At 36.6% G+C, this 23,555-nt stretch overlaps 4 protein-coding genes and 1 pseudogene across 14 annotated transcripts; 2 read left to right on the top strand and 3 right to left on the bottom strand.

The window, feature by feature from the left end:
* Window positions 1–811: 811 nt before the first annotated feature.
* Window positions 812–8,489, bottom strand: LOC104737916 (transcription factor MYB92-like). Of its 10 annotated transcripts, XM_087481120.1 has the most exons (11): window positions 8,362–8,489; window positions 7,247–7,357; window positions 6,588–6,661; window positions 6,451–6,494; window positions 6,097–6,189; window positions 5,385–5,420; window positions 4,985–5,062; window positions 3,899–4,345; window positions 2,146–2,770; window positions 1,928–2,057; window positions 812–1,834 (listed from the first exon to the last, which is right to left on the bottom strand). In XM_087481120.1, the coding sequence occupies exons 9-11, from the start codon at window positions 2,276–2,278 to the stop codon at window positions 1,072–1,074; spliced, it is 1,026 nt and encodes a 341-aa protein (XP_087337246.1). In that variant the 5' UTR covers window positions 2,279–2,770; window positions 3,899–4,345; window positions 4,985–5,062; window positions 5,385–5,420; window positions 6,097–6,189; window positions 6,451–6,494; window positions 6,588–6,661; window positions 7,247–7,357; window positions 8,362–8,489; the 3' UTR covers window positions 812–1,071. The 10 variants fall into 10 exon arrangements, with proteins under 10 accessions (XP_087337246.1, XP_087337245.1, XP_087337250.1 ...); XM_087481119.1 differs by having other exon boundaries at window positions 2,146–4,086; window positions 4,201–4,345; window positions 4,985–5,420; XM_087481124.1 differs by lacking the exons at window positions 6,451–6,494; window positions 6,588–6,661 and having other exon boundaries at window positions 2,146–2,485; window positions 3,899–4,086; window positions 4,201–4,345; window positions 5,354–5,420; window positions 8,362–8,487.
* A 1,599-nt stretch (window positions 8,490–10,088) lies between these two features.
* On the top strand, window positions 10,089–13,482 carry LOC104737915 (cyclin-dependent kinase C-1-like; annotated as a pseudogene). Its single transcript, XR_015577876.1, has 13 exons — window positions 10,089–10,305; window positions 10,517–10,598; window positions 10,726–10,816; window positions 10,920–10,949; window positions 11,052–11,161; window positions 11,250–11,322; window positions 11,404–11,524; window positions 11,640–11,757; window position 11,820; window positions 12,117–12,255; window positions 12,346–12,403; window positions 12,558–12,628; window positions 12,766–13,482. The product of XR_015577876.1 is annotated as a cyclin-dependent kinase C-1-like (transcript).
* Window positions 13,483–13,638: 156 nt separating this feature from the next.
* LOC147929182 (uncharacterized) lies at window positions 13,639–14,312 on the bottom strand. Its single transcript, XM_087482381.1, has 2 exons — window positions 14,095–14,312; window positions 13,639–13,975 (listed from the first exon to the last, which is right to left on the bottom strand). The coding sequence occupies exons 1-2, from the start codon at window positions 14,310–14,312 to the stop codon at window positions 13,639–13,641; spliced, it is 555 nt and encodes a 184-aa protein (XP_087338507.1).
* Window positions 14,313–18,616: 4,304 nt separating this feature from the next.
* Window positions 18,617–20,325, bottom strand: LOC104735036 (ras-related protein RABH1e). Its single transcript, XM_010454751.2, has 6 exons — window positions 20,060–20,325; window positions 19,798–19,868; window positions 19,493–19,581; window positions 19,253–19,364; window positions 19,078–19,168; window positions 18,617–18,982 (listed from the first exon to the last, which is right to left on the bottom strand). The coding sequence occupies exons 1-6, from the start codon at window positions 20,174–20,176 to the stop codon at window positions 18,839–18,841; spliced, it is 624 nt and encodes a 207-aa protein (XP_010453053.1). The 5' UTR covers window positions 20,177–20,325; the 3' UTR covers window positions 18,617–18,838.
* Window positions 20,326–20,682: 357 nt separating this feature from the next.
* LOC147929181 (BTB/POZ domain-containing protein DOT3-like) lies at window positions 20,683–23,509 on the top strand. The gene is made up of 6 exons (XM_087481117.1): window positions 20,683–21,109; window positions 21,212–21,281; window positions 21,458–22,356; window positions 22,446–22,704; window positions 22,773–22,901; window positions 23,005–23,509. Exons 3-6 carry the CDS (start codon window positions 21,662–21,664, stop codon window positions 23,203–23,205), a joined length of 1,284 nt encoding a protein of 427 aa, XP_087337243.1. The 5' UTR covers window positions 20,683–21,109; window positions 21,212–21,281; window positions 21,458–21,661; the 3' UTR covers window positions 23,206–23,509.
* The last annotated feature ends 46 nt before the right edge of the window (window positions 23,510–23,555 follow it).

Here is a 23,555-nt window from a genome sequence, read left to right as displayed (position 1 = left end):
ATTGAGTTAGATAATAGAAAATGTCCAAGAATATTACATTGAATATGAATAACCAGTTAATAACATATATTATTCATTGACAAAAAAAATCCAAACATGATCTACTCGGATACGGATGAGAGTAGAATACGGCAATACGCTAATAGCACAAGATCTTTTGCCCAAGAAGCCAAGCCTCAATTTTAAGAGTCAATTTAACTTTTAACAAAGATAATTAAAAAAACATGATTCAGAGAATGATTTGATTTTGAAACCTAATGAGAGATCACTTTATCTGACATCACATACTTTCATCTTTTAATTACTATATAATATAATGTCTACTTGTCATTTTTATATAATAGTTAGCCAGCCGATCACATGTGCTTTCTTCACTTCTTCCATTAATTGATCTTTGGCAATCAAATCAATCAACCTTCAAACTCCATGAATGATAATGAAACAACTCGCTCTAAAATGTATGGTCTTCATATGTAACATATTTAAACTCTACTTATACTACTTACTAACTTTAATTTGTTTAATTTTCTGCTTACTTCAATTACTTTAGCAAAAAAGTAAAGACACACACAAACTGCTCTTTGATTTTTGTGTGTGTTTCATTAACATAATAACAGTTTGTCTATTAGTTGTCTTTTTGTTGTTGTTGTTGTTGTTATTGTTGTTGATAATAGTCTATTAGTTATTATGATCATATCTATATTGATGAATGATCCGAATATTATCACCAGGAAGGTAAAACAAAAGATCCATATTATCGTCAAAAACCCTAATTATACATATACAAACTAATACTACAAGTGATCTCCACTTCACAAAAATCTTTATATATATAAACTCGGTGAAGGGTACAGACATATATATGCTATAAAGAACATTGACAATAACATGCATATGAGTTATGAAATATGTACTGTACTGTACATTCTACAACATGAGCACATACATATATGATGTCTCTATAATATATATAGATATGCAAATGAATAAAATTCTCCAACAAGCACAGTTCCAAGAGTAAATTCGATTTGAGTGCCTCCAAAACATACCTGAAAAAGACCAAAAGAAGGGCTAAGGAATGTCGGAAAATATAGAATCATCCAATAGATGATCAGGCCATGCAGCTGAAGCTGAAGCTGCTGATTCTTGGCCGCTTGAAGAAGTGATATTGCTATTGACATCTTCAACACCGTACTGGTTTCTAATCAGATCATCAGTCACAACAGAAGAAGGAACAAGAGAAGGTAACAAACTCTGAGTTAAGATGGAGGGATCCGAGAGCCAGACTGGGGACACGGGTAGGTTTTCTCTCTGAGTGAAGAATTTGAAGTGGTTGTCATCAGGATTCTGGGGGTAAACAGATGATGGTTCCATGTTGGAGTTTAGGGTTTTAAGGGGTGGTAAGCTGTTGAAGTCCTGAAGATATGAACCGAGGCAACCAAGGTGATCGAGATTGTTGCTGTTGGTCTCTTTGAAAGAGGCAATAGAGTTAAGGAGACTGAGAGAGTCCAAGTCATTAGGGTTAACGCTATTCATGAAAGATGATGGTTGAAGAAGGTATTGGAACAATTGGAGTTTGGCCATCTCGGTCTGGAGTTTCAGTATAGTGTGGTGATCTTGATCAATTGGAAACTGTTGCTGCAGATCAACATAGCCTCTGAGGTTAGAGGACAGAGACATCAGCTGAGATAAGCCGGTGAAGATATCGGTTCTTGGACGATGAGTCATTGGGTCTATACCCATGTGAATCAGCTTCTTCTTCAAATGAGTGTTCCAGAAATTCTTGATCTCGTTATCTGTTCTCCCAGGTAACTGGTTTGCAATCGTTGACCACCTTATAACATCATCATTCATAAGCAAAAGCGTATAAGATCATTTGGTACACAAAGTCTTTGACTTAAAAAATCAGAAGATCATAAATAATTACTTGTTTCCAAGAACTGAGTGAAGGTTCAAGATAGTCTGTTCCTCGTCCGGAGAAAATCTCCCTCGCTTGATGTCAGGTCTCAAGTAGTTCGTCCACCTTAGCCTACAACTCTTCCCACATCTGTTAAGACCTGCAAAGAGAGAATCACATGAGAAGCTTTAGTCTCATGATCACGCTTTTTAGAAAAAAAGAAAAAAAAAAAAAACACAAAGCAGTACCAGCGAGTTTGGGAAGGGCTCTCCAGCTACTATGACCATGTTCTTGGACATAGTTGACAAGTTTCTCATCTTCATCAGGAGTCCAGGGACCTTTCTTGAGACCAGAGTCATCACAGCTAGGAGATCTTCCCATGTTAGATGATCTTCTTTATCTAATCAACAACGGTCTCTCTCTCTTCTTTCTTCCTTCTGATCTATACTGTTATAATTGTCTCTGAGATTTGGTTGCTTGCCTCCTTCCTTCCTTCACAACCACTAACTGCTTCTTCTTCCAATTTATATTAAACCTAGCACCCTTTTCTCTTCATGTCCATTCACCACGTGCACCTTTCCTATTCGCCTACCAAAACAACCATGTCACTTTCACCTTTCAATTATAATATTTCTAATAATTTTTCTTTCTTTTTCTTTTATCCTCTCATATACGCATTCCCTATACCAGTGTGAAAAAATCATTCAATGTAAATTCTTCCTCTTGTCTTAAAGCAACATTGGTATCATCTCGGGAACAGCCGTCTCCAATGGACAAACACACACCATTCGATCTTTTATTTGTCCTTAATTGGGAAGCAGTTCATAAGTAGCCATCACTATATATGCCCTAGCACCAAACCCTGCATTTTGTCTAGGTGAATAACAACAAAATAGTTATTTATTGCTTTGGTCTCTTGATCAAAATCCAAAACTCTAGTCTAGGTTTTCTGCTCATACAGATTCAACAAAACAAAAACAAGAAAAGACACAGATCAACTAATACTAAAAGCAAGAAGGGTTTCATCATCTTTTTTTATGAAATCCATAAAAGATCTTCTCCGAGTAGGTGATCATGACGGAGGCGAAGGGCAATAAAGGCAATTTGACAGGAGGGCTAAACTGTTAGGTTGTATTATTTTAATCATTGGAATGACAAATGAAAAGAGAAAGGATTTGAAATATAAGTCAGCGCCAACAACACATGGCAACAAAAGGGAGGCCAAAGAAGACACATCTCCTCTGGCACGCAAAATTAGGTTTCCTCGCATCATCCATTTCCATGGCATATTAATTAATTCATATAGGTAGCTATATTTTATATTCTATTTTTCTACTTATCGATTGAAGCTACGATCAACCAATTCCATACCAAATGCAAGTAGTGAACCCTAAGAGCTTGTCTCTGAAAAATGAGAATGTTTCAAGAATATGAAAGTAAAAGATGCAAAGTGGGTTTGATATATGACCGTTTTAATATCTTGGTTGACACATCATGATAAAGTCTTTATATAGCAAAATTTAGGTAATACTTGCAGAGATTGTCAATCCCCAAAATTGCCTTTTCTAGGAAGAAAAGATACCAAATGAAGAAACTTGTAACAGCAGGGAAAAGCATACTAGTTATAGTTACAGTAAATATGATATTAATATGTAACAATTAACAAAGCAAAAGATTGTTTTCACAGCATAAGATTCCAATAAGGACATCAGCACGAAATGTTTAATATAGGATATATAAATCGTAACACCGGATAAAGTTGATTAACAGTCTAACCACATATAGCAAAGTAGTACAAATTGTGCAGGAGATCATCAGTACTAGTTATAATGGGTGAGGAACCACTTTCATATTCTAAAACACCATCCATAATTGTTTCCTAAGGCGCATTCAATGAAAATTCAGACAGCAATAGTAATGGACATTGGACACTTGGACAGACAAATAAGGATATCAAAGTAACAGGGGCAAGTTTTGGTATTATCAGAAGAAAAAACTTACTAATGATGATGGTGACAGGCTTGATGTGACAGATTTTGACCACTAGGGTGGAGCTGGTTAGGGGAGAGGTGGGTGCAGGAAATGATCTATATCTCCACCATCTTTGAAACCTATAAGACTTTCTACCTCCGCATTAGTACTGCACCCAATGGCATATCTTGAGCTCTTGTCTTTTTCTTCTGTGTCTTCTATATAATGAAGATCACAGGTTCCGTGCAGAAAATTCAAATCGAACGACTTAATATCAAGAAAACAAAATCTAATTAAGAATTAGAGAAAAATCAAACAAGAAGATGTTTTACCAAATGAGGACATCAAATCTGTCAGTTTCTATAGGATATTTTAGTGCATTCAGTAACTGTAGGTGAAAATGAAATATGATACCCTGAACAGCTTTTGTATGGATTTGCATCACAATATTGTCATAGCAACTCATTTTTACCTTACCTGCAAGTATAAACATATACACATGAGGCTTGACAAACGAACAGTGCCTAGATAACCCAATCCGGATCTTCATGCGTGGTGTATATATATTCATTCCATGAAGAATCAAACTTATATCCTAGGGTTTATAGAATGGCTAAAAACGACGAATTTAAAAATGTGTTTAAAAAAACAAGAAAATTGTTACAAAAGTTTAATTAAAACTAGAAAAAGAGAGATTCGAATTGCTTGTTGAATTTGTTGAATTAGGGTTCCTCGCAGAGTGGACCACATTCATGAATGGAAGAAGCAGGTAAAGAAAATATTAAAAAAATTAAGGAAAGCACTATAGGTTCTTACAAAAGTATTAATTATGATATATATGATGTCACTGAAACCGTTCTTTTCCGCTAATGTTTTTTTTTCTTTTAAAAACAACTTGATTGTAAATTTCAGCTAAACAACTGAATTGCTTCTTCTCCTAAGTTTCAAACCAACGCATCTAAAAGCTCGGACTTTCTATGCTACAAATGAAATTATATTTAAGCATTCGCCTATTGTATATCAAGATGTGAAAATCATGACCCGGGATCATCTACAAGAACAAATTAAACTTATATATCTGCCAGTAATATATACTGAAGTACTCTTGGTACTTACAAAGCGAGATGAAATCAAGATGCTCGTGTTTCCCATCATCAGCATCATAAATTCCAACTAGTGACGAGAGTGGTGACTCTAAATCCAAGAAGAGAACAAATATGAGACACACGTGTAACAAACATATCACACACGCATGCATACGTATAATCTTCACCAGTGGCTTAATACAGAGAAATGGGGCCAGGAAATCTATTTGGTAATTTATTTTTTATCTGTAGTAATCAGATTATAATGGTTGTTACGTATAGCAAACGATTAGTTTTCTATGATAGTGGTCTAAAAGGCATTAATCTTTAAAACTCATGTATATATTATTCAATCCAGAAAGAGGAACAAGATATCACTGTTCAAAACCTTCTTGCTTACTCTTCATTTAGAATAGTAAATTAGCACATACTTTTCTCAACCGTTACGCCCAACATTGCTGGAACATCTGCTAGAAAAAAGCATCGTCACAAGAAACCTCGAGAACATGACAAATTCAAAAAAAAGAGGGAAAGAACAAGAATGTCACCATTAATTTATAAAGTCAGTCAAATATTATATGACCTAAATCGTGTGGTTTTAAGCGTTGTTTTTGTTAGCTATCAACCACTAAATGTCAGTTTAGGTGGCTGAGCTTCTTTTGTCGTGGACATTAATTGTTTTACAGCTCAAGACAGTGAAAGTCATGGATGCTAACGATGGAAGCATATGTTATCCAAGGGCTCTACAAATATATCACTTTGGATCCAATAATGGCATCTATCATTTAGTAAGATATATAACATGAAGAGAAATCATAACATGATCGAGTAAAGTTTCACTAAATGCAGAAAAGAAGAAAAACTATAGAGGAATGTGTATCTAATGCGTATTTTCCTTCAAAGACAAGAGAATCAATCTAGTTTTACTTAGTTACGACTTTAAAAGGTGCATGTAACCAGAAGTTTCCAACGAAATCTATACGAAGCAATGGGAAATGCAGTTGCAGCCTTGCAGGATTCAAAACCATCATAGACAATCTACCAAATGAAAAGAAAATATGAATTCACGATGTCATTGTTGATAAATTCCTTCACGAATAAGCAGGAACGTATATATTATGGAGTTGAGAAGATTTTGGGTACCAGGAATGTCGAAAGTATTGCATTTCTTTTCCATTTTTGTATGTGCATGTCTCCACGACCGACCCTGTATTCATATACTATCTGTGATTCGTCCTGCCATAAAAAAAACGTACATTTAGGATTGTTGATAATCTAAATAAAGCTCACTGCAATTATATATTAGAAGAGAATGAAGAGTGGTAAGTTTAAATTAAGTTTTGTTAGACCCAATCTAACAAAGCCCGAACGAACTGAAATCGCCATATAGAAAACCCATGAACTAAGAAGCAAAAAGCAGATCAACAAATAATGAGGCATTATATTTTGGTATCACACCTAAAAGAAAATTCTATAAGAGACGGTAAATAAACCTACCACTCTTCATAATAGTATATACGCATCATCTTTTCTTCGTACATCTGTTGTAATCGGTAAAATAATTATAAAAATGGTTAGAATTGAAAAAAGATTAGTACTTTTGGCTTTATCAACTCGGTTTTGGTTGAGTTTACCAAGTTAGTGGTGCCTTCTCACTAAAAGCTTTTTATAGGGGTTTTCACTTTCAGAGGTCCACCTTCGGCACATACTAATAGAGAAAGACGTTTATTATGGTTAAAATAATTTATGTAGGATCTTTATTAATTTCACAAATCTGCACAAACATCTAGACAACTTGAACATATCTTCTTGAACATATAAAAAGAGCTTTTGAAATTTGAGATTTACGAGGAAAAGGAGACGAAGTTAGTGCAAAGTATAAACCAAACAAACGAGATTAGTTACTATAAACCAAACAAACGGAGATTATTCAGTAAATAAAATCTTAAACAAGTATAAAAAGTCCAGCTTTCACTTTGACAAATGGGGGACAAAAAAGGCACAGCTGAATAAAGTTAGTTACCTTTACCAGTCATGTGATAAAGGTGGAAAAGGTAGATTTCTGTCATCTTTTTTCATGAATAATGTACTTTGAAAATATGACATTCCCAAGGCAGTTTCTTTAAAAGTTTAAAGCACCAATCAAGGATAGCTCAAAACCACTGATAAAACCATAAAATTTGGAAAATACTTTACCATACTAAGTTTGTATGTGCTTCGTTAACGATTGAATTGAATGAAGTATATTAGTTAAAGATTAGACAAGGAAATGGGAAGAAGTATATCTACAAACCTCAGAACCTAAGAGAGTCGCCACACCACTCGCCATATATGTTCTTCGAATTCATCGTTTCCCTCACCAGCAAAGCATCAAGGAGAAGACAAAAATATAATCTGAAAGACCCTGTAAAGATAACATTGTTGCTTTTAAGAAGGTAGTAGCTAAAGCAAACAGGCTAAAGTGATCTATCTTTTCATGAAAGTGTAAGAGTTTAAAGACAAAAGACTGGGGAAGCTTTTTTGCATGAAAAAGTAAGCCACATGGTCTGACTAAAACAAGTACGAAGATCTCTGCATGAACATATACGTAAAGAACAGAACAACATACATAATAGAATAATCTTGACAAAAGCATCATCAAAAGCTGTGCGGAACTCTAAAACACATGGTTGGGGTTGGTAAGTCAGGTCTTTAAAATGAGTTCCAATAAAGAACATAAAGCTATCCAGGAGCAAACCTTATAAGCCACCTTTAGATCTGCTCTTTGTCCTAAGACGTTTGTATTTATTCAAATTTAGTAGCACTTCAACATTACAACTAAATACTGACCTATTCATTTGATGAGCTTCAAAATTGTCCCTATCTTTTTCAGAGGCACAGAAGAACATAAATAAAGAAGTTCATCCAAAATATATAAAATTACACTAAACACGTGATGCTACAGTGTGAGATGCATGATTAGAATCTGCAAGTAAACTGTAGACTGATGGATGTGAACAACACAAGATTGCAGATGCCAACCCCAACTTAAGATAGTTCTTAATTACCAAAAACAAAAAAAAAAGACGATAAAAAAATTCTACACACAAAAGTCTATAAGTTTGACGATTTCCCCATTATAATATTGTGGGCAGATAGATCTTTCAGCATACCTTTGACTTAACCCTCAGATAGATTATATTAGGTAAATCATCATGGACTAGATCATTGCTATTTTCAACTATATATCTAGTTGTTCTAAAGACAGGATAACAAAAAATCTGGAAAACTCTCTTTATACATGACCCAGCAAACAATATGTGAATCAACACATATTAACAAGAAGCACTCAACAACAAGAAGACATCAGATAGTTAAAACTTAGCATCCTGCAGTTCTGCTGCTATCATAAAGCTAGAGATGAGATACCTGTATTGAACGGGTCTTCGATAGAAAACTCCTCTGGCTTGAAGTAGTGAAACATGGTAACAAAGGCTTCTCATTGCCAATGTAGTCTTCTTAAATATATGAGTTGCTTTACATCGTTTATGGTCTAGAAAGTGGGATAGTTGTATGTGTTGGCCATATAAGTCCCAAATGGCAGACCAATACATTGAATTAAGAAACACCGAGAATAAAATATCACTGAATTCACTAGAATAGTAGGAGTGGTAGAACAACTCCACTAGGTAAGTCATCTACACAAGAGATCGTAGTAGCTTGGAAGAGGAATATTTTGGTTAGCTTGATCAAAACTAAACCATCAGAACAAAAAAAATCAGTAAGTAGGTTCAGGTCTTAACCCCATTGTGGAATATAAGAGAAAATCTTCTATAGAAAGTGGATTGGATGAGAACATTGTTTATAGAGTACTCTTATGGTTATTTTATTATCAGTTCATATTCAACCTTACATATATCAGTCACATTCCCTATAGAGTATAGAAGTTGATAAGATACGGAAGAAAAAGCTAGCCTATCTTTCATCATTGCATATATTGTGGACCACAAACAAAATGAACAGATGATCAAGACTTCAAAGGATCAAGTTCATGAAACTTACAACACATACTTATGGAGACTATCTATTATATATATTGTAAAAGGTTGTCCTCATGTCCGGATTTCCTAAACTGAGACTATATATATATAATATATCGAACAGAAGATTCGATCCCTTTCCGTGTCCCAAAGTGGATGATCTGAGTTCGGGGCTCAGGTAAGCTGGAACCAATTTTAGGGTTTTGAGGATGAGTCTTCTCTCCTGGTTGGTGCAGAAACTGAGATCTAGGGTTTCTTCGCTCGAGATTTTTTCGTCTATACATTTACTTTTTCCCTTGGAGAACCAGAATTACTACACGATGTATGAAACGGCGTATTAAACACGCAAAGATAACAAGAGTCCTCTCTTCCATCAGTTTTTGGAACTCTTTTATTTGTCACACTGACTCAGCCAAAAATAACAAAAGAAAAACCTAAATCATTTTTTAATTTTTCCGTCATATATATATTTGGATTTTTATCAAATTCGCCTCCAAATTTTAATTGATGAAAAACTAAAATGTAGAAAAGAAATTGCAACCTTTGCAATCAGATAGTTGTAGCCAAACAATAATCAAACATGCATATGAAAAAAAAGAGAGTTATTTTTGGTCAACAAGGGAAATTACACATAGAATAGAATTAAGAACGGAGTTTTGTAACCCTTCCAACCATATAATTAAGTTTATATATAATTAATTCGAATTTTGATTTTATTTTATTTTCTTAATCAAGATATATAAAAATTGACTTTACATATATCGTAGGGTCATTAACTTCGTTTAGACCGTTTAACCCAATCGAACTGCATGTGGTTAAGTAAAGGTCCCAAGTTCGATTGAGCACTCTTTAACATGTTGTATATTAAAAATAATTTTTATATAGGGCCTCTAATATATATATATATAGTAGTTATATTAAATACACATCCATAATTGGTTTGAGTGGACCATGGACTTTCCTATTATACATACAGTATGGAACTCCAGATGATCGCTTCGCGTACCGCTTAATTACGATTGAACCGGCTTAAACCGGAGAATTCATAGATTTAATCCGGTTTAGAGTAACCGATACCGAAACGCTAGAAACAGTCGAATAGGTAAAGAAGAAACCTACGGAGAGAGTAGTAAAGGTTATTTATGATCCTCGAGGACGAGGGAGGCGAAGTTGTTAGCTGATCATCTGAGACAGTCGAAGGAGCAGTCCCGTGAACGAAGATGGCGGGAGCAGCTTTCGGGCAATTAAACCTCGAAGAACATCCTCCGATTTGGGGATCTCGAAGCGTTGATTGCTTTGACAAGCTCGAACAAATTGGTGAAGGCACTTACGGGTATCTCCTTGTCAATCCCATTCCCTTTTCCTTTTTTTCAATTCAATTTCACTCAAAATCTTTTGGGTATTCGAAAAGCTTGATTTGTTTTTTAACTTAGGGGTTGGCAAAATTGAAAAGCGACTTTTGATTGTATGATGATGATTAGGCTTTTTACAATGCATAGTGCTGTGATTTTAGGATGTTTGATTGTTGTTGTTTGCTTTTGCAGTCAAGTTTACATGGCTAAAGAGATCAAAACTGGTGAAATTGTGGCTCTCAAAAAGATCCGTATGGATAATGAAAGAGAAGGGGTATATGCTTTTTTCTCTCTCTCTTTATATTGGTTTTAAGTTTTTATGATGATGGTCACTATGTTTAGAAGAGATGCACAGTTATTTAATTGTAACCCCATTGTTCACAATTGGTGGTATGATGCAGTTTCCTATAACAGCTATCAGGGAGATTAAAATTCTCAAGAAGCTTCATCATGAAAATGTCATTCAGCTGAAAGAGATTATGACTTCGCCAGGTTTGTTTTTAAGGAACACACATGTTACACTGGAATTAGTATTTTACCAATGTCTTATTAAAAAACGTCTGAAAATTGTGTAATGGTTTTGTTTTTTTCATAGGTCGGGACAGGGATGACCAAGGAAAGCCAGGTTAGTGAAATTGTGATTTCAGTTTCTGTCTTGTTTTTCTGCATAACGTAGGATTTCCTTCTCACCTTAAGGTTGTGCCTTTGTGCCTACGTGGAATTATAGATAATAACAAATACAAGGGTGGCATATACATGGTTTTTGAGTACATGGATCATGATTTGACTGGACTCGCTGACCGTCCTGGACTGAGATTTACTGTTCCTCAAATCAAGGTATTGCACAGCTAGATAGCTTCTTTATCTATATAAGCCTTTCCATGCTACCGTTCAACTTTATTCTAACACTCATTCCATGCAAAAGTGTTACATGAAGCAATTGCTCACCGGGCTTCACTATTGTCATGTGAATCAAGTTCTTCACCGTGATATTAAAGGTGATTCTCCCAAATACATTGTTGATGTTTTGTTATCACTTTTAGTCTTTTACTTGCCTATTAACCTTGATTTTGGTCCAGGCTCAAATCTACTCATTGACAATGAGGGAAATCTAAAGCTGGCAGATTTTGGGCTCGCACGGTCGTTTTCTCATGATCATACTGGAAATCTTACAAATCGTGTCATCACACGGTGGTATAGGTAAGCCTACAAACCGTCATTTAAATTGATACAGAGATAGTCTTGATATCGGCATTATGGTCTTTGCTAATGAATCGGTTATTGCTACTTTGCTGACTTACACGTACTATGGCAGGCCCCCTGAATTACTACTTGGGGCTACAAAATGTGGCCCAGCAATTGACATGTGGTCGGTTGGTTGCATATTTGGTGAACTTTTGCATGGAAAACCAATCTTGCCCGGGAAAGATGAGGTCAGGGTTTTATCTTTTTGCTGAAAGCTCAGTTCTTTTTAAAATTTCAGTTGTTACTACAGTGTGCTTTCATGCCACTAATAGTATAAGAATCTATAAGGTCTCCTGCTTTTATTGTGATATCGTTGGACTGGACACCTAAGGGGTTCATTAGAATTAGATAGATCATCGCTTTCATTCTGTAACAACAGAGGCTTAGTTCGATTCTCTGCCTACATATTATGTGTACATAAAATTCCTGGAGGCTTTATCTGCGTTTGGGGTTTCAATAGCTTATTTGTGAATGGTATAGACACGGTTATACTTACATGTTATTGCTAATCTCAAAAATATATGTTTTGTATCCTACATTGTTTCAGCATGAACAATGAACAAGATATTTGAGCTTTGTGGTTCACCCGATGAAAACATTTGGCCTGGGGTTTCCAAGATGCCTTGGTACAACAATTTCAAGCCGGCACGTCCCTTGAAGAGACGTGTAAGAGAGTTTTTCAGGCAGTAAGTAAATTAAACCAATATATAGCTTCACTTTTACACATGTACTCTGATCAGAAGATTTCATTTGGCTTTTCCTTCTCTTCTGCACAGCGTTGATCGACATGCTCTTGAATTACTGGAGAAAATGTTGGTGCTTGACCCATGACAGGTATAAGAGATCATTCTCTTTATTTGCAGCGAATTATCTTCTGAAAATATATGCAAACAAATTGCCTTAGATGAAGCATACTTCTTTAAGGCAGGACGTTGTTAACCAGTTAGACATTTTTTTTTTTTTTTTTTTAATGCTTTCCCTGGTGTAGAGAATATCTGCGAAGGATGCTCTTGATGCTGAGTACTTTTGGACTGATCCGCTGCCGTGTGACCCGAAGAGGTTCTTACATTTTCTGATTTTCTCTTACAAATTCATGAAACTCATTTGATTCGTCATCATCATCATCATCTAGCTTATACTAGACAGATGATTATGAGGAAAACTCTTTGGACTAAAACAATGCTTCATATTAACAGTCTGCCCACATATGAATCATCACATGAGTTCCAGACAAAGAAAAAGCGGCAGCAGCAGCGCCAACACGAGGAAGCAGCAAAAAGACAAAAGCTGCAACATCCACAGCAGCAGCACACTCGTTTGCCTCCATTACAACACGGTGGCCAGTCTCATGCTGCTCCACATTGGCCTGCCGGTCCAAACCATCCCACTAACAACGCACCGCCACAAATGCCTCCTGGACCCAGCCACAGCTTCTACGGGAAACAGCGTGGTCCACCTGGTCAAAACCGATACCCTCCTAGTGGAAACCAGAGCGGGGCTTATAATCAAAACCGAGGAGGTTACAGCAGCGGATCATATCCTCCACAAGGACGGGGAGCTCCTTATGTGGCGGGTCCTAGAGGGCCAAGTGGTGGCGCATACGGGGTTGGACCACCGAAGTACACACAAGGTGGTCAGTATGGTGGCTCTGGTAGCTCTGGAAGAGGTCAAAACCCAATGGGTGGTAGTAGAAACCAGCAATATGGATGGCAACAGTAAAAAGATCTAATGATGTCTTACACTTAATTGATACTAGTAATAACAGATTAATATGAGAAATTGAATCTTTCTGTCACACTTTTTTTTATTGTCTTCTTTCATTAGCCACACATTATCTAGTATTGTCAAGATGGAGATTGACAGTGTATGTTGTAAAAGAAATGAGCAATGAGAAACAGTATCCATACACCACAGTTAGATATTGTTGAAAGAAAAAAGAAAAAAAAGGCATTTCATATCGGTTTTGAGACCAAAAGGCAAAATAGAAGTAGCTGCCTAACTCAAATCCAAATGCGTAGCCAGAAGCAAACAGCAAAAAGAAAACTAAAAAAAACATAAACCATGATAATTCATTGCATAGGTTGAGGTGGGAAAATGTAAGGGATCTTGTTAATGTGGTGGTTTGAGAAGTCTGCATCGCTATCAGCTCTGCAGAGGCTGAAACCTCCGATCTCCACCTTCTCGGTCTTCTCGGTCGGCTCGTGGACATCAAGGTAATAGATGTAGTTTCTCTCAAGTCCAGGGAAGGAGCTAGCAGGGAGACAGAAAGACTCAGAATTTGAAAGAAAAATGCAGAGATCTCCAATGTCTTCAGTGTAAGTAGCTTTTCCTTCCTTGCCTATCCTGAACACCCTAAAACCTTTGGTTTCCAAACCCACCAAATTTTCCATGCCATAAGCGCAGGACCTTAGGAATGGTCATATTGTAACACTGTTATTAATATGGTATGATAATATTAATTGAAACTAAAACAAACAAAAGTCTATGGAGTGATGACTCTTAGGTCATGTCTACCATATATATACCTGTACCAAATAACAAGGAAAGTTTCGCCGGCTGATGACGCTACCAAGTGTGGAGTTCTGTAGCACGAAAACAAATGCTCCTTTTCCGTCTTTGTCAACCTGGGAAGGTTTTGAAAATGCAACTTTTGCAGCTTGGGCTCGCCCTTGAAATCCCAGGATGCCACGTGGTCACATCCAGAAGCGGGCAATGAGAACATCTGATCTGTCTCGGAAAACATGACATGGGAAGTGAAGAAACTGGGGTCTTTGATTCTGATGTTGGTCCATTTGGAGCCCTTACACAGGCTGAGTTGAGGTCCCAAAAACTTGACAGCCACAACACAGTCTTTTTCCTCAGGAGAAGAAGAGGACATGGCCACGTTGGTGACAATCTGGGTCTGACTATAGATGTCAATTGGGCTCTCGGCCCATGGTCAAAACCAGTCCAAACTATTACGGGCGGGCTACGGACATGCCCAATAATTAAATGGTCCCATTGGTCCAAAGACCAAATTTGATCCATGACCAAATGGGCAAAACCATGTGGACATTGGGCATGCCCAATTCTCTAAAAATCTAAGGTTATGTAATTTGGGGGAAAATTAGATTTTACAATCGATCATCAAAGTCTTCTTCCTTCTTCTTCTACAATCGTATTTACAGATCAAATTCTTATAATTCCACATCAGATGAGAGGATTCAACCATCGTTCATCATAGATACTCTCTTCTTCTTCTCTCGTGTTCGTCTTGCAAACGCAGAAGAAGTGAAAGCAAAACACATACAAACGCAGTCACCTTCTCTGTCGTCTCTTCCTCTGTCAATCTTCATAGGTACGAACTTGATTTGAGCTTATGAATCTAGTGGTTTTCTTAGTAAATGGGTTTATGCATAGAGAGACAATAGCTTTGATTGATTGAGTGATTGATTGATCCTGAAATTAGAGCTGATTCTTGTCGCCTGGATTTTAGCTTATAACATGGTTAGGGATTTCAAGTAGTTTTTAGGGAGATTGTTTGATGGGGATTTCGATATGTCTCTACTTCTCTGAATTGGTTTTGGGTTTTCAGGCAACTATTAGCTTATCTTCTTAGATTTGCGGTTTTGAAAGAGCCCATTTGCCTTGTATTGTAAAATCACTGTTAATGTTATCAAAGCTCTAGACTTTATTTGTATGCGTTTGATTCATACCATAAGGATAATGATTCATATAGGTTTTGGTTCAGAAGTGTTACTTATTAATATATTTGTGAAAGATCTTGAATCTGATACTTGTTTGAGTTATTAGTTATATCTGCTTTTGCTGATAGTAGCTTGGCTTTTGATTTTTGGATCCTTTTGATTTTGCTAACGTTTCAGTTTAGTCCAGCTTAGTCCTTTTGATAGTGTTTCCAGTAATTCTAGTTTCTGAGTTTTGTTGGTGAGGTTTGATACTTTGATCGGATTGAGAAGCACCCGTTTTACTCTTTGTCTCTCTGTCTCTTTCTAAAGCTCTAAGTTTGTAAATTTCTGATTGTTTCATTCATATTTCTCATATAGCATTGTTTCTGAAATTTGCATTGTTTAACATCATAAACTTGTAATTCAGGTGTTTGAAGCTGAGCATCATTACTACGGGAAACATTAGACTTTACTTTGGTATCAACACTCTTGCTCTGGTAATCAATCTCTCTCTGTTTTTTACGAGTTCATCATCGAGTCTCTCGTCAGGATCTTGTTAGCCGCCAAGATCTTCTAATACCTTCTGTATTCTACTCTATTCTAATCTGATTTTATGGTATGGTTGTTGTAGGTTATAGCCGCCAATGAGAAATTTCCAGATCATGTGATTAATGCTACTACAAACTACAATGGTGAGCCTCTTACTTCTCTGTAGTTCTTTGCTATTCTTCTCGAGACTCTTGTGTTAGCGTCATTGTGTAATCTATAACATGATCTTGTTTTCGCAGGTCAGGATAATGGATTTGGATACTCAAAACTTGATTGATCAATACAACTTGGCTGATGAAGAACGCTTTGCTGATGAAGACAACTTTGCTGATGAAGATATGCCGCCAGCAACTCTTGGTGAGATTGAGACCGTACCTCAGGAAGCTGCTTCTTCTAGGACTGAACAAGGTACAAGTAGTTCAAACCATTCTAGTAGACGTCATGCTAAATGTTGGAAGAACTTTACACTAGGAAAGAAATATGTTGATGGACCTAAGGCTGGTAAACATGATGTTACATGCAAACATTGTAAGAGAAATTATTGTTTGAATTTGAGTCGAAATGGTACTAACACCATGAATCGCCATATGCGATCTTGTTCAAAGACTCCTGGGAGTACACCTAGCATTAATAAGAAGCTGGATATGATGGTATTTAGAGAAAAAATTGCAATGGCTTTAATTTAGCATAATCTTCCATATTCGTTTGTTGAATATGAAAAGATTAGGGAGGCTTTTACTTATGCTAATCCTTCTATAGAGTTTTGGAGTAGAAATACCGCAGCATCAGATTGTTTCAAGATTTTTGAGATGGAGAAAAGTAAGCTTAAGACAGTTTTAAGTAGAGTTCCAGGTAGAATTTGTTTGACAACTGATCTTTGGAGAGCTTTAACCATTGAAGGTTATATTTGCTTAACAGCTCACTATGTTGATGTGGATTGGGTTTTGAAAACAAAGATCATATCCTTTAGTGCTTTCCCCCCTCCACATACGGGTGTAGCTATAGAAATGAAGATAAGTGAGTTGTTGAAAGATTGGGGAATAGAGAAGAAAGTTTTTACTATAACAGTAGATAACGCTTCTGCAAATGATAGCATGCAAGGTATTTTGAAGAGAAAGCTACAAAAAGATTTGGTTTGCAATGGGGAATTTTTTCATGTGAGGTGTTCATCGCACATACTAAATTTGATTGTGCAAGATGGTTTGGATGTGATTAGTGGAGCTTTGGATAAGATTAGGGATAGTGTCAAGTATGTGAGGGGGTCTCAGACTAGAGAAAATTTGTTTCAAAATTGTATGGAAACAGTTGGAATTCAAGCTGAAGCAGGTCTGATATCAGATGTTGCAACTCGTTGGAACTCCACTCATTTGATGCTCTCTAGAGAAATACAGTTTAAAGATGCCTTATGCAACCTTGCAGAGGTTGATAAGAGTTATAAGAGTTTGCCATCAGATTTGGAATGGGAGAGAGCATAATTGATATGTGAACTTTTGCAACCGTTTGCTGAGCTTACAAAGATGATTTCTGGTTCATCATATCCGACAATGAGGTAGAGTCACAAGAGGAGGCAGTGAAATGCATTTAGGGTTTGAGTCTGATGCACTTGGGTTGAGATCGTCTCGGAGACACACCACACCCTTCTTTAGGGTAGCGACCCATCCTTGGGATGCTCCGACTATTGATTTTGCCTTTAGCAACTCACTAGGGATATTCTGTTTAGGAACAAAAAATTCATGGCTGGAAAGATCGAGATAGTCTATGTCATCATTTCCAAAAGGATCTTTGCCGAAGACCAAACAGGGTGCAATACGGTCTAGGGAAGATGAAAACAAACACAAAAAGAGAAGAAAGATCGATCTCACAACCAAATTAAAAGTAAATAATTTATATACCAAAACATTAAAGAGATCAACAAAAAGGAACAAAGAAGTTGTCTCTCTCTCTCTCTTCTTATACTTACTTGAGAATTTTTCTGAGGAGAGAGCTTGGAGAGAAACTGAGACATTTTGCTTATCCGCTGGTGATCTTGATTTGCTTCAGTAAACTGAGTTTTTGTTGTCAACAAAGCGTGCTCACCAAGGATGGTTATAACTAGACCACGGTTTTAAAATATTTTCGTAGATTTTAAAATTTTTGTGGATTATTTCAAAGATCATTATTGAAAGATTTTTATTGGTGGTTTGGTAAGATTTCAATAGATTTTTGTGGATTTGATCAACCAAAGTGCCAAGACTGAATTTGGAATAACCAAATACATTGGGAAAGTGGTGGCGCTTACGGGGTTGGACCACCTAACTACACACAAGGTGGTCAGTATGGTGTCTGTGGAAGAGTTCAGAACCTAATGGGTGGTAATAGAAACCAGCAATACGGATGGCAACAGTAAAAAGATCTAAAGATTTGTTGCCCCTGTCAGGCTGATGATGTATTACACTTAATTGATACTAGTAAGAATAGATTAATATAAGAAATTGAATCTCTCCTTCACACTTTTTAATTGTCTTTTTTTCATTAGCCACACATTATGTAGTAATGTCAAGATGGAGATTGACAGTGTATGTTGTCACTGCCAGCCCAACCAATTTTGCTGCCTAAAGCAAATTTTTTTTTTTCCCATTAACAAACATTAGAAAAAAAAGTTACAAAAGCTGCTACACAAAGGTTCGAACTCTTAACACTGAAGGAGAATAAAGGCATACCCAATCACTATACCAGCACAAGTTTTTGAAAATTGATGCTCCTTAAATTGCTAATATAATCTGGCGCCTAAAGCCCTTGCTTTACGGGCTTTAGGTCAGGGCCGGCACTGATGTTGTAAACCGAAAATGAGCAATGAGAACAGAGCAAAACATTGTCATTCTTCTTCTTATGCATTCACACATTATTACACAACTCTATATTGAAAACAAAACCTTTCCAAAGAAAACTAGAGTCTCCACATAAAAAATCTCTTTCCTCATACCAGGATTTATTTGTTCCATCATATTATGAATCTTTTGTTTTTAAAAATCTTCCTATACTGTTGCTGTCAAACTTGTATATTTTTAAAATTGATTTAACACGAACAACCACCTCGTTGTTGCTCCCCTTGAGACGCATTGGTCGAAGTCTTTAGGTTCACATCAACCATATCTTCTTGTTTCGTTGAAGAAAGTGTTTCCATTCCTGGTAATGCAGCTGCAATCTTGCGGAACAGTGGCTGCAAGTTACCAAAACAAGACCAGAACAAGCGTTATTCCAAGAAATCTCAAGATCTTAAACGAGTCATGAGGATAGAGTTGCATCATCTCTCACCTTGATGTTAAATCCTGCTTTTGCGCTGGTCTCTATGAATATAACGCCATAATCACGAGCTTTGTTATCCCCTTCCTCTATTGACACTTGCCTGTCAAATGGAAAATGTCAATTAACTTGATGATAGCTAAATGGAAAAAAAGATTCCATGTCTCATCAAAAAGTGTTTCCTTACCTTTTGTCAACGAGATCAGTTTTGTTACCAACCAGAACAATGATGACATCGCTACCTCTCTCTGTACGAACATCCTCAATCCACTTCGAGGTGTTCAAGAATGACTGCCTATCTGTACATTAGAAAAAACCGTATATAACAAGATGAGACCTTAACACAGCATATATCCTTGCAAAGTCAATGAGAAACTTTTCATGGTAAAGCTGAAAGAAAGAAAAAAATTATCACAAGAAGCCTTACTTGCAACATCGTAGACAATAACAGCAACAGAAGAATCTCTGATATAACTTGGTATCAGACTTCGAAACCTCTCCTGTCCTGCAGTATCCCTGCAAAAACATTATATAAACTTGAAACCTCAATGACAGCACAGCAAAATGATTTAAATTGACCTATAAACTAAAAGAAATGAAACATCACAAAATAACATGGATGATGCACAATGAATGCTACTTTGATGATCATTCAGCCATTGTACCAAAGAAAAAAACAAAATGATTAAGGTCAAGATCTTAGACCAAAAGATAGGAGGGTATGAATAATACCATAGTTGCAAACGAATAGTCCTATCCTCAAGGTACATTGTCTTGGACAAAAAATCAATACCAATGGTTGCCTGCAAAAATTCTCCCACAATAACATAAGAAAACAAAACAAGAGATCTAATTAACAATGCCCTGGTGGCATTATATATAACCAAATCTGCCATAAGTTTATTGCAATCTTGAATCTGATCTACTCATTACAGCAAATAGGATTGTGGATCTCATGGATTGATCAAGGGGAAGGGGGATGGGATGATCAAACCTGATAAGTGGTATCGAATTTGTCGTACATGAAACGAGTGATGATGCTGGTCTTGCCAACGGATTGATCTCCAAGGAAGACGAGCTTGTACTTGGCTAAAGGTGACACACTCGCCATTTTTTTGCCGATTGGAGATGATCTTTCACCGTAAAGTTTTGAGCTTTAGATCTGACTTTTTTGCGGTTTCTCAGGTAAAGGTTTGATTTTGACGCGTTTATATGCCTACACCAATGTAACCGCCACCCACTAAAATTTACCATTCATTTAAAAAAAAAAACTGTTAAAAAAATTAGTTGTACATTTAATTTAATTGCATTTTTTATTTTTACTTAAAGAAAAATTAATTGCCTAATTTTAGCAAATTTATCAACAAAATCGTTTGCACATGACTTCTACATAATTTGTTAAGAAAGACACCGTTTTACTCTTAAATAAAGAAAAGGAAACGTTTAATTCACACAAAGCAAGTAATTACGATAGTGATATATCTTTAAACGACGCCGAATAGATCGAATGAAACCAATTTAAGACTACACCAACGTCCAACGATTCACTCACCAAACTAAGAACTGCTAGTCATGTGTCATCACATATAAGATGGAGATTACCCAGACCAGTAGATTATGGCGAATGACACAGACATATCATATTCATTGACAGAACATTCTCTCTACGTACAAAGAATTAAGCGGTCCAAATCTTCCACAACTGCTTCTCTCAATGTATACCCTGGGTATATAGATAAGAGCCACACACTCTCTTTTCGCATTTACTCTCCTATTTTGTCCCCACTCTGTTGTTACATTTTTGTATATAAGGCAACATATTCATCTCTATCCGGACATATTATAGGCACACTTCTAGCTAGTTTTAGATTACTCGATTTTCTTTGTTTTGCAGATCATAGAGAATGAATCCAGCATCTGCAGGCCAGCGGAAGAGCTCTGGAGATGCTACTGATGCTGATCCAATATGTAACAAAAGCATGATAGTTCCAAAAATAGTTGACGTTGCATTAGCTAACAGCTTCGAGAGGAAAGACCGTTCCTGGTATGCAATCTTTTGATGGTTATATAAGGTAGTGCAGAGCAAAGAATCAGTACTACTAAAGGTTTAGCTTAAGCTAATGAACTTTTTTTTCTTTTTTTGCAGGTATGTTAAATCTCAAATCCCTACTGATCTGTCTATTCAAGTTGACGATATTACCTTCAAAGCACACAAGGTAATATTTTTATCAGAAAAAGCAAGATGATGTACATTAGCCTTTATAGTCTTCAAGTGTGTGTATATATATACATGAGTTTAGTGATTGACAAAGCAGAATTTGGATAGAGTAACTTGGACTATCACACATGTTATTGTCAGTTTACCACCTTGATTGTATTTTGTGTTCAACAGTTTCCTTTGATCTCCAAATGTGGTTACATAAGCTCTATTGAGCTACAACCTTCAGCTTCTGAGAATGGATATCATCTCAAGCTGAAAAACTTCCCAGGTGGAGCAGATACATTTGAGACCATTCTGAAATTTTGCAACAATCTCCCTCTGGACTTGGATCCTCTCAATGTAGCTCCACTGAGATGTGCATAAGAATACTTGTACATGACTGAAGAATTTGAAGCCGGTAATTTAATCTCCAAGACAGAAGCTTTCATCACTTTTGTAGTATTTGCCTCATGGAGAGATACACTCACAGTTCTGAGATCCTGCGCAAACTTATCTCCGTGGGCTGAAAACCTCCAAATCGTAAGGAGATGCTGTGACTTGCTAGCTTGGAAAGCCTGCAATGATAACACACCAGAAGATGTTGTAGACAGCGATGAAAGATGTTTATACAATGATATAGCCACACTTCGAACTGATCACTTCATGAGGGTTATAACAACTATGAAAGCAAGACGAGCCAAGCCAGAGGTTACAGGTAAGATCATCATGAAGTATGCAGAGAACTGGTTGCCGCTAATCGATGATGACTTGGAAGGAGTAAGGGGTTACGGGTTAGGAAAGAATGAATTGCAGTTCAGTGTGAAGAGAGAAAGAATGGAGGAAAGCAGCAGCTTAGGATGTCAAGAACATAAAGAAGCTATTGAAAGCTTAGTCAGTGCACTTCCTCCACAATATGGAGCAGTGTCATGCCACTTTCTATTAAAGATTCTGAAAACAGCAATTGTTTACTCTGCATCACCAGCTTTAATATCTGATCTTGAGAAACGGGTCGGCATGGCTTTGGAAGATGCTAATGTATGTGACCTTCTGATTCCTAACTTCAAAAATGAAGATCAGCAGAAAGGAGCCAGGTGAGAAAAAATCTACTCTTGTTTGATTAGCTTTCATATTAACTTCAACTAAAGAAATGTTTAATTTTTTAACGTTGATTTATGCACAGCTCACCTGAGGCATACACTATATACAATGTGGATGTGGTTCACAGGATTTTTGAGTATTTCCTGATGCATGGGCAACAACAACAACAACAAGTACCAGGAAATCCAAACATAACCAAGCTTTTGGACAATTACCTAGCCCAGATTGCGAAAGATCCATGTCTACCGATCACTAAGTTTCAGGTTCTAGCTGAAATGTTGCCGGAGAATGCTTGGAAATGCCATGATGGTCTCTATAGAGCAATTTATATGTTCCTCAAGGTAGTAACAAGCTTTTTCTTCTGATTTCATCTCCAAACAAAAGGTAATGATTTTAATCCTTGTTTCAGACTCATCCTTCACTATCAGAGCACGATAGAAGAAGACTATGCAAGACTATGACCTGTGAGAAACTATCACTTGATGCATGCCTACACGCTGCACAAAATGATCGGTTGCCTCTGAGAACTATTGTCCAGGTATATATGCAATAAAACAGAACAAATCTGTAAGCCTTTCCTGAATTCAAAGAGCAATATAAGTGACTGACATAAAACTAAACATCTTATAATAAACAACAAGATCAATACTCAAGTGCTTTTCACGGAACAAATAAAGATGAGGATGCTGATGCAAGACAAGCAGCTGGAGGCAAAGGAAGAAAATTCTGCCGGTTCTAGAGATGATGAAATCAAGACACTTAAGGAAGAGCTGGAGAATGTGAAGAAGAAGATGGCTGAGCTTCAGAGCGATTACAATGAGCTTCAACAAGAGTATGAATAGCTAAGTAGCAAACAGAAGGGCACACAGAGCTGGGGATTGCGTTGGCAAAAGGTGAAGAAATCGTTCCAAATTAAACGCGAAGACGATGAAACAAGAGACAGGACACGAAGACCAAGTTCCACAAAACCAAGAACCAGCTTGAGGAGAAGAATGTCAATGTCATAAATCAATCATAATCTAAGCCAAAATATCTCAACCTAATGTCCAATTATGTATTCACAGTGTTTTAAAGACTGTGACACAATATTCTGGTGATGTACTCTGGTTATTCCAATGTCAATTGAAGAAAACAAAATCAAACTAATTAACTTCCCTATTGCAGACTCAAGGAATCTTAAATGCATAGGAGA

Source organism: Camelina sativa, chromosome 13, assembly GCF_030686135.1.
Source record: "Camelina sativa cultivar CO46 ecotype springtype chromosome 13, ASM3068613v1".
In the NCBI taxonomy this organism is placed as follows: Eukaryota; Viridiplantae; Streptophyta; class Magnoliopsida; order Brassicales; family Brassicaceae; genus Camelina; species Camelina sativa.
The sequence above is the reverse complement of the archived record's forward strand: the minus strand, read 5'-3'. Positions and strand labels throughout refer to the sequence as shown.